A 16,936-nucleotide genomic window follows, 5' to 3' on the forward strand; every position below is an offset into this window, starting at 1 on the left:
TGACTAAGTAAACACGACTCAGAAGTGTCGTTCTTTTAGGTTAAGACGATCTGATACCGATGAAATGTATTCGCTTTAAAATTCACAAAAGAATGCACGGCGTTGGGAAATGAAGTTGGTAATTCTGATGACCGAAATACAGACGTTAGAAATAAAGACAGGTAATTTAACAGCAGATTAGTTCAAAATATATGTAGAATGAGAATTTTGTGTAAATGGTATTGATATGCTTTGCCATCTGAGTTTCAATTTTTCATATGAAATTGATCCTTGCCTGTTTCCTTGTAGATATTTTTAATGTCATTATGACACACGTACACGCACCCTAAATAAACGCTCTCATAACCACTTTGTTAAGACTATAAATATATATATATATATATATATATATATATATATATATATATATATATAGTATATATATATAATATATATATATATATATATATATATATATACATATATATATATATATATATAGTGATATATACGTGGATATAATATAGATATATATATATATATATATATATATATATATATATATATATATATAATAATATATTATATATATATAATTTAACAAAGTGGTTGTGAGAGCGTTTATTTAGGGGGTGTGTACGTGTGCCATAATGACGTTAGAAATATCTACAAGGAAACAGGCGAGGAGCAGTTTCATATACATATATGTGTGTGTGTGTGTGTGTGTGTGTGTGTGTATACAACTTTCCCATGCAGAACAAGGACGTATTGCGTTCACTTGGAGTAAACATTTCGTCTGTCAGCATGACACTGAAAGGCTTTGATTATCAAGTGGTTACTGAAATGGAATATCACGCTCAGTCATATCATTATTGGCCTTTTTAAGTCAATATCTGACGCCAGCATCGTTGTCGTATCTGATCACTTGACAAAACACGATGACAGTGATAGATTAATTTCACTTGATCCAGATTGAGACTTGTACGTATTGGTCGACAATCCCTTTGACAAAGTCTAATAACACCTCAGCACACTTTTCTCTAGTCAGTCATTCTCAAATTGGGTGCCACATACAGTGCCTAGGGGTGCCACAAGATTGAGATGAATTTTGTCTTGGCTAGATCACCTCAATGAACATTTAAAAAAGAAGTTTGCAAAAGTCTTCATATAGTTATTATCAGTGATTCTACTCTAATATATTAACACACATTCATACATACATACATATATTTATATAATATAATATATATATAGATATATTATTATATATATATTATATATATACATATATATATATATCTATTTATATATATATATAGATATATATATATGTTATATATATGTAGGTATAGTATACCACCACAGATAAACACACGCACACACACACACACACACACACACACACACACACATATATATATATATATATATATATATATATATATATATATATATATATATATATATATATCGCAAACTGATGTTGAACAAAGAAAAAATGTTAAAATCTTTAATCTCAGAATAATCTACAATAAATTCGGGTCAATATTTCCTACTTCTTCTTTCGTTGACATGCAACAGCTAAAGTCCACATCCATACGCAAGAGTTACCTCAGCAGTTTTTTTTTTTTTGTAGAATTCATCTTATGCCTTATTCAACGTCGTTACTAAACTTTCATTTTTTTATCTTCTTAACGGGATATTTCTTTTTATCTAACTCTTAACCGTCATAAGTATTTATTCTCAAAGTTTTAGAGTCAGTCATCACATTTTCAGTGTTAACCTTAATCTTACTACCGTTCACTTCTCCCTCTTTCCTTAACAAACCTTTGAAGCTCTTGCAAACATTCCCTTTTCCTCTCTTCTCTTACAAACTGAGCAAACAATCACATCTGCTCTGTCCTCTTGTCCTCTCACAAACAGTTTAAACCTCTTACCAACCTTTATTACTCCCTCTCGCCTTTCACAAGCCATTTTAAACTCTTTACAAGTCCTCCCTGTATATTATAAACAGTCCATTACACGCAAGCACTACACACTCGACTCATATTTCAAGAACTTGTAACTGCGTCTGTTTTTCTTCTGCTACATCTCTCACTGGTTCGGTCACATAGCTAATAAGTAGCAATTCATACAGAGAGACAGACAGGTACAGAGACACACACACACATACACACACACACACACACACACACATATATATATATATATATATATAATATTATATATATATATATATATATATATATATGACTGTGAAATATATTCTGTTAAAACAGAATGTTGTAAGTTTTCTCATTCACCCTCTACCTGAAGAGAGAGACAGTTTGGTCTCTGAAGTAGAGTAGCTATTTTCTACATTTTGGCGTTTTTATGGGCTCCTTTCATTACACACACACGCACACACACATACACAACACACACAGTGCTGGTGTCCCCAGTAGACGTTAGGCTTCCAGTGTTTAGCCGTCTTTTTGGGATGAGGTTGCTAGCGCCTCAACTTTTTCCACGCAGATGTCCGAACAACTCCAGGTATCTAATTCACCATTTAGAACGAGAGTAGTACAATGGACTTTTTAGGAAATAGAACAAAAATGCGTTTCTGTCCCATGAGTCTGCCATTTTTCCTCTCATGGTTATATCACAGTCGTTAAAAACTGACTGATGGAAAATGTATGTTTTCTAGTTCTCATGAAGATTATTTGGGATAAGATTGCAACTTTACGTCTTTTAACCAATGAAGGCAAAGTGGGTATAATCATATATCAGAGGCATCTGTCATTTCTTTGTGTGTGTTTTTATGTTTGTCTGCTGGTTTGTTTTGTTTGTTTGTTTTTTGTTTGAATGGTGTTTTTTACGTTGCATGGAACCAGTGGTTATTCAGCAACGAGACCAACGGCTTTACGTGACTTCCGAACCACGTCGAGAGCGAACTTCTACCACCAGAAATACACATCTCTCACTCCTCAATGGAATGGCCGTGAATCGAACCCGCGACCACCGAGGTGGGAAGCAACCACCATATCAACCACGCCACTGAGGCGCTATGTTTGTCTGCGTTTGTGTGTGTATGTCTGTGAGTGTGTATTTGTGAGCATAAAAAGAAAAAAAGGTGTCTCTACACATCTCTATAATTAGTTTCATAGCAAAACAGACTCGTTCCCAAGGTACAGAGATGGTTTATTTGAGATTCATTTTATGAGATCTCTCGAGGCACCATTTTTTATTTTATTTTACACCATTTTATAAATCAGTTATCCCTCTGAACACAAACTATCCACGTTAAAAGCAGTAGCTTGTTTAGATAAACTCAAGTTAGGGGAAATAAGATCAGTAAGTAAGAAAATGAAAAGTGATATTGCTACACTAATCTTGCCTTCCGGCACAGATTTTTAACACTTCCAGGCTTTATAAGTTTTTTTTTATGTTTGTTAATTCTTTTAACTTATGTACTTTTTAAATAATGAATGGAAGATGAGTTTGCATGTTCGCTTGCTCTATTGAAGGTCTAATTGCACAACATCCTCAGGGAGGTGTGAAGGATATTTAAGACCTCTGGAACTGAGATGTTCAATAAAAATAAAATCCCTCGATGTTAGTCATCTAAATGGAATTGTTTGTTTGTATGGTGCTTTTACGTTGCATGGAACCAGCGGTTATTCAGCAACGGGACCAACGGCTTTACGTGACTTCCGAACCACGTCGAGAGTGAACTTCTATCACCAGAAATACACATCTCTCACTCCTCAATGGAATGGCCGAGAATCGAACCCGCGACCACCGAGGTGGGACGCCAACACCATACCAACCACGCCACTGAGGCGTGGAATTAATGGAATTAAGGTCAGTCCACACTAAGTAGAACAAGTCGTACACACACGCCGGCAACTCATCGCACACACATCACCAACATGTTGAATACATGTCAACGACTTTCGGGAGTCCTAACCAATAGTTCATACGATTATCCAGCATTTTCCTAAGTTTCGTTCTCCGCGTACGATATACATACACACACGCACACACACACACACACACACACACACACACACACACACACATATATATATCTATCTATATCATATATATTCATATATAAATATATTCAAATATATACCAAAAACTCACTCATACAAAGCAGCAAGAAGCCCTTTTAGCATTACCTCCCCTTAGGCAGCCATATCATGAGTTGAATGAAGCCAATCACTTTTCCAGTCGCTTTTCCAGGACATGATTAAACTTGACCTTCCTTATTGAAAGCTAGAGTTCTTTGAAAACGGTTTTTTCGTCACAGCCAATATCGACCACTTAACTATTTCACTCCTGATCTCTGAGGGGAACATTCTAAAAAAAGTTCATGAATCCCAGTATAAGGAATCCCTCCGGAAAGTGTTACACCGTTATAGGTTATATATTTACAAAGGGCAACACGGGCTCTCCGCGCCATACTTACCTTAAAAATAGAAGGCGACATGGCCTGTCTCCTGTTCTGTCATATGGGGATTACTCTTTTTTTCATTAATGTGCCGGAAAAGGCTAGCTGACATATTGAAATCAATTGAAAAAATATTCCGTGTATCTTGGAAAGGCTCTCTCTCTCTCTCTCTCTCTCTCTCTCTCTCTCTCTCTCTCTCTCTCTCTCTCTCTATATATATATATATATATATATATATATATATATATATATATATATATATATATATATGAATAACTTGATCACGAAGTATATAAAACGTGATGCTATGTATAAATAAAGGTTTTTTGCCTCGAAGGAAAAAATGAAAAAGCGAGATAGCCGAGTACTTTGGCGGTCCTGTTCGGACCCTTTAGGACCGAAAGTACTCGGCTATCTCGCTTTTTCATTTTTTCCTTCGTGGCAAAAAACCTTTATATATATATATATATATATATATATATATCCTATATATTATATATATATATATATATAATATATATATATATGTATATAATATATCTATATATATGTATATATACTATATATATATTATATATATATATATATATAAATATATATATATATATATATATATGCATCATAATTTACTATGTGCATGCAAACACACACACACAAACATATAAATATATGATATAGTATATATATATATATATTATATATATATATATATATATATATATTATATACTGTATTTATAATAGATTATGTAATAGATATATCATATAATCCTACGGAAAAGAACAGCTCTTCCCGGTAATCTCTAGTGGTCTCCGTGTGATAACGGCTAAGAGGCTTTTTGCTAATTTTGTTGCTAATTAAAGACTTGGTTTATCTCGCCTTGTGGAACAGACGGAGAGAAATTTAATGAAACGTAGCACCCTCTTCAAGTAGAGAATACTGGTTTGATCAGATAAATATAATTAAAACCAAACGTTTATTTTTTTTTCTATGGGTACGTAAAGCATTAAATATCGTTCACAGCAATGTAAACTGTGATAATAACTCTTGCATCATTGTAGTTTTTTGTATCAGTCTCGGGCAAACTAAGCTCTTTCGTGATGAAATATCAGTTTACTGTCATAATTTGTGTATAAAACTTCATATTGTTATTTATTTAATTATGATGGAAAGAATTTTTTTTTTTTACGTTGAAATCCGAGTGACAACGAGGGGAAGAGTAGTAAAAAAAAAGAAGACCCAAATCATTAAAAAATTGGTTTTGTTTTGGTTTGCCAAGATCCTGTTTTTCTCTCACAGTTTATTCCACTTAATGGCTCGTGCTGGTATAAGGCCAACTTAGTCTAGACCAGCCATTTCAAAACTCAAGTGACATCTGATGATTGCACTGTTATACTTTTTTTTAAATCATGCATATTTGTCATGAATTTTTTTTTTTAATATGAATTCGAAGATTTGTGCATTGTTTACAAATCGTCGGCAAGTACGTATAAATCTGTATAGATAAAAAATCTCGGACAGCAAACAAACAAACAAACAATAAATAAATAAGTAAATTGATAAATAAATAAATAAATAAATAAGGGCATGGGTACGAGACATTAAAGAGCAAAAATCACTGACTTCCAAAACAACAGAAACCAGCAGACCAACAGACTTGTCTATCAGGAGCGCTTTCATTAGCACTGTGAAAGGTTATTGCGTCCTAATAAATGTTCCATACATTGTGCAGCAAAACACGGCAGCAATAAAACGCTTTTGTTATGATCTTTTATGAATTCAAGTTCTCTTTCAATAGGGCGAAATGTCAGAGGTAAACAGTCGCGTGTAGTAAACATCGCCAAAACAAACAGGGGAAAGCAAATAAGACAACAACAAAAATTGTTGCTTAAGAGGAATGCCGAACGGGTTCCTTGAATATGAGCTTCTGTTCGTTTCTTTGTTTCTCTGGAGATATATTTGTTTTCAGTCTTTAAATCTTTAACATTCTTTACTTAACATTTTGACTCGGGGACTTCTTCATGCGTGCATGTTGCAGCTAGCACCGGACAGGTGGAGTTTGTTGCAAGATTCGCCAATAACTTTTATCGATTACTTCGGGGGGTAAGCCTACAAACTCTTTGTTGTTGTTGTTGTTGTTGTTTGGGGGGTAGGAAAGCATAAATATGTCTGAAGAAGTGGATTCGCATTGAGTTACAGACTCAGGAATTTTACGATAGATTGTTTATGATTTATTTATTAGATTATAAATGTAAGAAATAAATAATGTGCATCTTAAACAGTACAGAAAATAATTATTTCTAATGAAATATAGCGTATTTATTTTAATTCTCGTTGGTGAAACAACTCTATTTGACTGTAGATTTTAGCATTTGCCTTGAGTAAGGTGGAGGTCGGATCACACCATGTTTTACGCAGCAAAAAGATTTTAGTCTAAGCTTAGAACTTCCCCTTTTATCGAAATTAACATATAATATCATAGATTTTGTTTGTTCATTTAAAAATATCAAACAGAATCAACTGAAAAAGAAAAGAGAAGAAAAAGGACTAGAAGTTATTACTATTATTATTCAGTATGTAATAATGTCATATCTGCAAATTAAAATTTCCTAAAATAAAATATCTTCATATAAGAACATTTTAAAAATTAAAGCAAGAAGAGCCCTTTCGATTTAAACATATATATATATATATATATTTATATATATATATATATATATATACATATATATATATATAATATATATATATATATATATATATCATAATATAATATTATTAGTATGTATTATACATATATATAATATATATATGTCTTATCACATCACCGTGATTCACATATACACATTAAGCTAAAAATTTCCTTTAATATCTAATTCGCTCTAATATTAACCCAAGGGCAATTTTTTTAGTTGATAAGAAATGCATCGGTTCATGGGCGCGAACCACTGAACCAAGCAATCAGGACGTACATTGAAGCGCTTTAATCCACAAGGCTATCACGTGGCTCGCGCCCATGAGCCGACGAATTTCTTACCAACTAAAAAATTCCTCTTCGGGTGACATATATGAAAATATATCAATTCCGAGGTAGAGCGAATTAGATATGAAAGGACATTTGTAGCTGAATGCGTATATATAAGCAAAAGCCACGAAAAGGAAGTGAAATGAAGGAGTTTTGTGAGGCCTCTTGACTCAATGTTCTTCACTTATCAGTTTGCTAAGTAAATTCAATTTAGACGACCATTAGTTATATGTTCATCGCGTTCCAAATTTTCGTGAGTCAGTTATACAAACACATATAGTATATATGAATATTTATCACATCACCGTGATTCATATAAATCATTCGAGCTACAAATGTCCTTTAATATCTAATTCGCTCTACTCGGAATTGATATATTTCATATATGTACCGAGGGGGAATTTTTTAGTTGATAATAATTTCGTACCCCATGGGATCGAACCACCGTCCAGTTGGACGGGGAAACGAAATCAGGATCGGACAGTGACGCTACCGAAACGGCTATCAGAGAGGCTAAAGGCTTTTATCGATTCTGACCATTACAAATCAACGTCGATCTCGTTGTATTTGTAATTAGAATCGATATGAAACCCCCTCCACCATGCTAGCCGATTCGAGCGTTTGACCCACGCAGCCTTGTTATGAATATTTATCACATCACCGCGATTCATATAAATCATTCGAGCTACAAATGTCCTTTAATATCTAATTCGCTCTACCTCGGAATTATGTACCGAGGGGTAATTTTTTAGTTGATAATAATTTCGTACCCCCATGGGATCGAACCACCGTCCAGTTGGACGGGGAACGAAATCAGGATCGGACAGTGACGCTATCGAAACGGCTATCAGAGAGGCTAAAGGTTTATATCGATTCTGACCATTACAAATCAACGTCGATCTCGTATTTGTAATTAGAATCGATATATATATATATATATATATATATATATATATATATATATATATATATATATATATATATATATATATATATATATATATATATGTGTGTGTGTGTGTGTGTGTGTGTGTGTGTGTGCGTGTGCAAGTGTGCAAGTGTGTGTGTGTGCGTGTGTGTATTAAATGACTCAAAATAAAGTAGGGCATTAAGAATGCCGATTAATAGTAGCATGCAGTCCTTTGCATTAAACAAAAAATACAGGAAAGGCATACACAAAACAGCAACTAACAACTACCAAATGGCTCTGAAATCTAATGCCCCACAGAAAAAGGATGAGAAAGGAGAGACAACCTCTAAGTTATTATGGGAGAACCTCTTCATTTGAGTTGAACGGTAGACACCCTAATTACTTCTAGAGAACGCCTGAATGAAGTTAGCAGTGTCCTCGCCTCTAATAGTGGTAGCGAAGTTACCAAATTGCTATAGTCGTAAAGTAGGTAGCCTCATATCAAAGATACTATAGAGTCCACTCTTCGCCTCATATTAAACATTATCGAGACTACACGAAGAGAGAATAAAACGTCTTCCTCTGAGACATTTAAATAGTGGTATATTTATCGCATATGCTAAAAAATAATTATGGTACCCGATGATTTCACTGAAAGGTCAGATTTTGTGGTATTTAGTAAACCCGCAGTGGAAATATTGATTACGATATTGGGAACAGGAATAGAAATGAAAATATGTATCTCTCTTTCGTTTAATAGAGATATATACGACAAACAAAGGCAGTGTCAAATTCTGTACACACACACGCGCGCTCACACACATTCTCTCTCACACACACACACACACTCACATACATCATATATATATATATATATATATATATATATATATATATAGATATATATATATATATATATATATATATATGGTAAGCATGGATATCTTAATTCCACTAACACACACACACACACACACACACACTTTCACAAAAATTATCCACCAAACTCAACAAGATGTATAGATGTACCAGGGAACTTTCCTAAGGAGGCTGATTGCCTGCTAGTCGACAATCTGCCCAGTGCTCTTAAGCTATTAAGCAAAAATCAAAACAATTCCCCAGATGATCCCGCTTTCATTTCACTGCTGAGTCCGTCTTTGATTTAATTCAACTGTGTTCTTTCCACTCATGTTATCTTCCTGTGCACTGGACATTCACGATTTATATTAATATTCCATATTTCTACCGCGCAATTATTTCGTAATGTTTTTCAGCGGCAGATAAACTGCAGACAGTGAAATATAGTGGAAACTTGCTAATGGGATTCACAATAAATACAACTTCATCCGTATTCTCTGGGGGCCTCGCATATCACGTCACTGTTGGTAAATTATAAAAGAAATCGTATACGCGTTTTCTTTATTGCACATTTCCATTTATAGAGAGTCATCTCGGAAGAGTCAATATAACCTACAAACTCCCCATGGTGTCAAAACATAAGTTTTACGAAGTCTTGATTCGCAAGCTTTAACAGAGCAAGATCAACCCTAGAATTCTTGTGCTAGTAAGAATATTATTCAGAAACTAATATCTACAATTTTACGACTGAAAACTATTTCTGTCGATGATTTAAAAGTAACACCTCTCGCGGAAAACCTCTAAAGTCTTGCTTAAGTTTGACACCTATAACGATCCCACTCCATTTATTTATCTGCAATCATGTATTCGATGAAAGCACTTTACTGGAAAGTGCTTTTAGTCCCTTACGTACCAGTGTCAGCTGTAATATTCATGAAATAAAAATAAATGCTGAAAAAAAAACCGTATAAACAGAAAAGTTGCAGCTAACTCAGAGTCACGTAGTAGGCTTAATTAAGACCACACGCGTATGTAAACCCTCGCTGCTATAGTACTATTCCGATTTTTTTTCTTCGTTGTTTAAATTTTTACATAATTTTTAAACGTAAATAACTTTTCAGCAAACGCCAACAGCGACCAATGTACAACGCTCCATCTGGAAAATCACAGCGACCAAAGTATTAGCAAATGGAATTTAGAAAATCACCAAAATGGCGGCGCTAGTATTTCAGACCAACTACACAAAACAAAAAACAAAAAAAAAAAGCAAAAAAGACGAGCATAGGGAATTTGGAACACGGATGTAGGAAGAGAATTGGGAAACAGGACAGCAGTAGGACAGAGACTTTCACTAAACGTTGTGGTCCGTGAGTGTTAACGACAGGACATTAATTAAATTCCATAAAAACAGTAAATATGAGACCTTGGTGACCTGAACTCAATTGTAGATCGTTCAAGGGAATATCGGCTGAGATACTGAACATTGATTCCTCCGTCGAGCAAAGGTACATCGACTGAACTGCTGCTGAGCATATCCGAGCAAATGAATATTGAATGAATTACCGAGCATAGCCGAGCAAAAGTACATCGACTGAATTACCGACCATAACCGAATGAGGGAATATTGACTGAAATACCGAGAATAACCAAAAGAAAGAAATACTGACTGAATTACCGAGAATGACCAAACAAGAGAAATACTGACTGAAATACCGAGAATGACCAAAAGGATGCAATAATGACTGAATTACCGAAGCATAACAGAGCGAAGGAAATATGGACAGCATTGCCAGGAATATTAGAGGGAAGGAACTTGACTGAATTAAAAGGTTATCTGAGCAACGGAACATCGGCTAAATGACTGAACGCAACCAAACAAAGGAACGTCGGCTGAATTACCGAACATTGCCGAGCAAAGGTACATGGACTGAATTACCGGGCAAAACTGAACAACAGAACATCGACTGAATTACCGAGCATTGCCGAGCAAAGGTACATCGACTGAATTACCGAGCATTGCCGAGCAAAGGTACATCGACTGAATTACCGAGCATGACCAAACAACAAAACATCGACTGAATTACCGAGCATTGCCGAGCAAAGGTACATCGACTGAATTACCGAACAAAACTGAATAAGAGCATCGACTGAATTACTGAACTAAACCCAGCAACGGAACATCGACTGAATTACGAGCAAAATTGAACTCCAGAACACTGACTGAATTCCTAAGAATAACCGTGAAAAGGTACATCGATTGAATTACCGAGCAAAACAGAACAAAACTTCGACTGAATTACCGAGCATAACCGAGCACAGGCACATCGACTGAATTACCGAGCGTAACACATCAACTGAACTACCGAGCATAACCGAGCAAAGGCACATCGACTGAACTACCGAGCATAACCGAGCAAAGGCACATCGACTGAACTACCGAGCATAACCGAGCACAGGCACATCGATTGAATTACCGAGCGTAACCGAGCAAAGGCACATCGACTAAATTACCGAGCATAACCGAGCAAAGGCACATCGACTGAACTACCGAGCATAACCGAGCACAGGCACATCGACTGAATTACCGAGCATAACCGAGCAATGGGTATATCGACTGACTTACTCAGATAAACTGAACATAAACTAAAATACATTTACTGTAAATACACAAATTTCTATTTTCATTATAATATACAGTATTCCAAGCTACCTATACTTTTTTTTATAAAAGGATTTTACATATAATTCAGTGTCATTTTTTTAGGAGTCTTATCATGACCCACTGCTAATTCCATCAGCATCAGGCACCTATCCTTGGAGGGAAGTTACAAAGAAGGAACTTTTGTGATGATATTTCTAGCCTATTGCTAATGCCTCCAGAGATGGTCTAGCAGTAATTTGGTGGTCACCACTCCTATCACTGAACTAATACACTGCTGCTTAACTTAGCTGAGAACGAGATCAATTGTATAGTGAATGCGTTCTTGTCTAGTATTCATTTGCATCCTGTAGGACAGGGAATTTCCGGCAAAGAAAAAGATTGTTACAAGTACCTATTTATTTTAATTCCGATACAGAATTTCCAACATTATTTAATACATGAAAAAAATACCGAATATTCCATTATTCTTTAAAGTTCCAGTATGGAATATCCAACACCATTTAATACATGCAAAAAATACCCGAATATTCCAGTGAACAGAGAGGGGCGTTTAACTAAACCACCCATATTAACAAAACTCCCCTGTGTAATTTGGCAAATGATAATTTGGTATGCAAATAAAATCACATTTACTTTATCACAACGGTCCGAAATTTTTGCTTCCATAGGGAAATGCCATTAACACCCCTGTGTATCTGTACATTTTCAAATTAGTACATTATCTCTGCTCTGATTACAATTCGCACTCTCTAAATACTGTTTTAGTGAAGGCGTCAGGTGGCAGCATTGGCTCGGCTCGGGATTCACGACTCTGCGTTTTTTACGATGTTTCATTTTGTGACCTTTCAGTTGATGTTATATCAACTTTGCTATGTATTTAATTGTAAACGACTCACTAATGAAAGAAAAAATTAACATTGTTTACAACTATTTCCTGTTTCATAAGATCTTCATCCAGAGGAAACAATGATATATATATATATATATATATATATATATATATATATATATATATATATATATATAATATATATATATATATGTGTGTGTGTGTGTGTGTGTGTGTGTGTGTGTGTGTATGTATATATATAACGTTCATTTTAATAGTTCCCAGGCCGTGTTTGTGAATATAATACAGCTCACATCCAAATGTCAAACCTCGCTAGTTACACTCGAAAATCAATATAAAGATTTTATAAAAAGTAGATAAACTAAAAAATAAATGAATAGCACGAGAGAGAGAGAGAGAGAGAGAGAGAGGAGAGAGAGAGAGAGGAGAGAGAGAGAGAGAGAAGAGGGTGGGTCCCTTATCCTTATGCTACCAAAGCAGTTTATGAAATTAGCAAAGCTGGTTTCGGGTGTGCTTTGCAAAGGCATTTCCGCGAAAGCAAAACGCATTGTTAAGTAGATTACACGGCAATACGGGCTTACCATAGGAACCGGAAGAGAGAGAGAGAGAGAGAGAGAGAGAGAGAGAGAGAGAGAGAGATTCAATCAGGACTTCTATTTGTGTGCATTCACACATCTCTGGCTGGTGGGATTTATTTACTTACACGAGTAGATTCATTTTTACTGGCGTATCCATCGCTTGAAAAACGTGACGGTAGTATAAGAGAGGGTAGGAAACTTTGGCTCAAGATATCTTCAATCGGCAAACATATATCAGGTTATTTGGCGAGTGAAGCTGGTCCCGGGCTGGACGACGGCAAGCGTAAACATGTTTTAATTTACCGTAGACTGATGCTGATATACGGCGGAAAAATGAATCTATAGAAATGCATTTATTATTATTATATTATTATTATTATTATTATTATTATTATTAATTTCCCTTTATACATTTGAATTATTCTACAAACATGGGAATTCTATATTTTAACAAAAAGAGTTAATATCATTATTAGATATAAAATGAGATTGAAAATATTCCCGATATAGTGCACAAACAGAATGAGAAAACTTTATTTCAACATTATATTAGTTTCTAGCATGGATCATTTCATTATGTAACTGTCCATCAGCTGCATTGAGTGTGTGTGTGTGTGTGTGTGTGTGTGTGTGGCCGTGCGTGTGTGTGTGTCCTTCCGAGTACACCTGTATTGGTACCTGTTTTTGTTATTCCAGGCACAATTATTTTATCTCTCATTTGCATTTCCATAAGCTGTATATACGCACATTGTGCGTCGAAGTTGAGTTTGCGGTGTCTCTCTTCCTGTAATTTCATGTGGTTAATTAATGAATCTCTCTATCTCTCTTGTTGCAATCATCTTTCCCCCCTACTCTGTCTCTCGCTCTATACTCAAGTTACTTCTCTCTCTCTCTCCCTCTCTCTCTCTCTCAACTCGAGTTGGAGTTAATAACTTTCTCTTGCACTCTCAGTGCACGCTGCTTGCAACTTTCTCTCCTCTCGTCCAAATCAATTCACCATCGAAGCTTAATAATTTGTCAATCTACGCGAGGAGGTCAACCCTTTCATTCTGTATCCGAACCCTTCCCAATATGATTTTGGGATCGAGCTGTCGCCCTTTCTTTGGGAGAAGGTCCAGAGGTACCCAGATACCAGTAGGCCTCACTGGCGATGGGGACACCTCGTCTCATGTCAAAGGGTATGAACGTTGCCTCTTCCTCCCCCTGGTCGTCCGTCGTAGTGAACGTCGTAGGGGTCTTTCTCTGGCGTCGGGGCTGTAGGAGGTGAAGGCACAATGAGGAGGGGAGGAGGTGGAGGAGGAGGAGGCAAGTGTGAGGAGTTCTTCCCCGTTACACTCCTCCCTTCTCCCTCCTCCTCCTCCTCCTCCTCCTCCTCCCCTACGACCGTGGCCAGCACGGTTATTCCAGCCTCCTCAGTACCGCTCCTACGTTCGTGACGAGAGGACCCACGGCGTGTGCGACCCGCGCTTCCTCGCCAGTTCCTCCAGGCCGCAGCCTCTCGCAGAGCGCATCTTCGTCGCTCCGTTAACTGGATTTATTTCGAAACGACAGTAGATAGAGAGGGGCCCTCTTCGTCTTCTCGTTCTTCTTAAGCAAACACCTCACGGCTCATTTGTCGTTTTTTCTACCGTATTTGTACTCCACGCCGTATAGTCGTAGATAGTGATTAGAGAATTACATGCTTTTGTAGAACGACAGTGAAAGTAACCAATGAAAATATATTTGTGTGAAATCAAGATTTGGCAGTGCCTACGTATGAACTATGTGGCACGCTGGGTGAAGAGGCCTGTAGATGAAATGCGAAGAAAAACACGTTGCAATGAGTGAGGTGGAAATGAGGTACAGTTCGTAACATTAATCAAATATCGCTCATGTCGACGCCTGGACATTGTTGACACTTCACCATGTCGAAGAGAAACCTGGAACTATTCCTTCTCTACTGGATTTCAGCTCTGCATTTAGGTAAGGGCTTGACCATCACAAATTTAGATGTCAAAATATAGCACTTGGAATATTTCCATTTTAGTAAGATGTTTTCATTACAGTTTCTGCAGACTAAGAAGCTAACACTATGATGACATTCTTTATGTTGTTTTACTTTGAAATGCATGTACGTATGTATGTCAGTTAAATCACACTCATATAACAGATGATATTTTCTTGAAACTAATCTCGACTTTAATTCTTTTTCTAACATGAATTTTTACAATGAAATATGTATGCAGTATCTCTCTCTCTCTCTCTCTCTCTCTCTCTCTCTCTCTCTCTGTATACACACACACATATATATATATATATATATATATATATATATATATATATATATATATATATATAGGTATATCTACGAAACTCACCAATAAAAGAACAGCATGCACATGTGTTTACATGAAGTAAGGTTTGCATATTTACATAAGTAATATAAATGTAGACTTTATACACTGTCTTTGAATAGCAAATGTAAAAATTACGTATACTTTCAATGTCTGAAGTTGAATCATACATTTGCGTATAGTTGCTGCAGAGTTCAAATACTTCACAGTTCACATCAGAGGATGATTGCACGAGGAGAAATATTTCGGCCACTTGATATATGGTAATAATACCCCCCTCATACCCATGCTGACCTTACAGAAGCCCAAATGCCCCAAGGTTTTCAGTCTCCGGTGGAAAGGTTTTAGTCTTGGAAGAATGATGGTTTTAGTGGAGATGAGAATGTTAGTCAAGTGTCCTCATCCGTAACACGAAAAGTTCAATATATATTACTTTACTTTCTTTTGCTGGCATTACATTACTTCTTCTCCTCTATATATTTTAAGGTAGATCAATTTTTCTTATATTTTCCTGCATTGTCCTGTTACGATTTTATTCTTACTCCTTTCCTTTATAAGGAACTATGCCACAGTGCACACACCACACCACACACACACACACACACACACACACACACACACACACATATATATATATATATATATATATATAATATATATATATATATATATATATATATATGTTTTATTTATTTCACGCTTCTTTCTCTTTGTTCAGCCTGATATAAGTTCTTTTTTTTTAGTTCTTCCTATTCTATTGATCAGTCTGGAATAAGATATATGGAAATATATACCATTCAAGTCCTTTAAGATACGTCACCCAAGGACCACGATCACCGCCACCTGATTAAAAAGTGAAGGCAGGCGCCCGAAATTAAATTCTGTTGTTGAAAAGGCAAGATTAAGTGAGGGAGCTGTGAAGTGGATGTAGTAAAGAATCTCTCTCTCTCTCTCTCTCTCTCGCTCTCTCTCTCTCTCTCTCTCTCTCTCTGCTACTTCTCTCTATCGTATAAACGAACAGACTGATATATATATATATTTATATGTATATATCTATATATAGATATATATATATTAATTATATATATTATATATATATATATAAATAAATAGTAATATCCTGGAACATACTAATACAACATTGTCTCTCTCGCTCATAGAAAAACAAACGCGTGTGCGCACGCGCACACTAAATGAGTGACGATTTTACACCGACATGGCATAAGAATGAATGAATGAATTCCAGTATTGAACTAGGATGTCACTGATGAGTGTGGCATCACGACATTGGTATAAAGGGAAATCT

The 16,936-nt window shown here is 35.8% G+C and overlaps 1 protein-coding gene across 1 annotated transcript in view; it reads left to right on the top strand.

The window, feature by feature from the left end:
- Positions 1–14,717: 14,717 nt before the first annotated feature.
- The window catches only part of LOC135226583 (nephrin-like), a 125,686-nt gene continuing 123,467 nt past the window's right edge, over positions 14,718–16,936 (top strand). Inside the window, 1 exon segment of the mRNA XM_064266270.1 lies at positions 14,718–15,259. Within this exon segment, the coding sequence (XP_064122340.1) occupies positions 15,202–15,259 (58 nt within the window). The 5' untranslated portion in view covers positions 14,718–15,201.

The sequence above is a fragment of the Macrobrachium nipponense genome, chromosome 14 (assembly GCF_015104395.2).
Source record: "Macrobrachium nipponense isolate FS-2020 chromosome 14, ASM1510439v2, whole genome shotgun sequence".
Lineage (NCBI taxonomy): Eukaryota > Metazoa > Arthropoda > Malacostraca > Decapoda > Palaemonidae > Macrobrachium > Macrobrachium nipponense.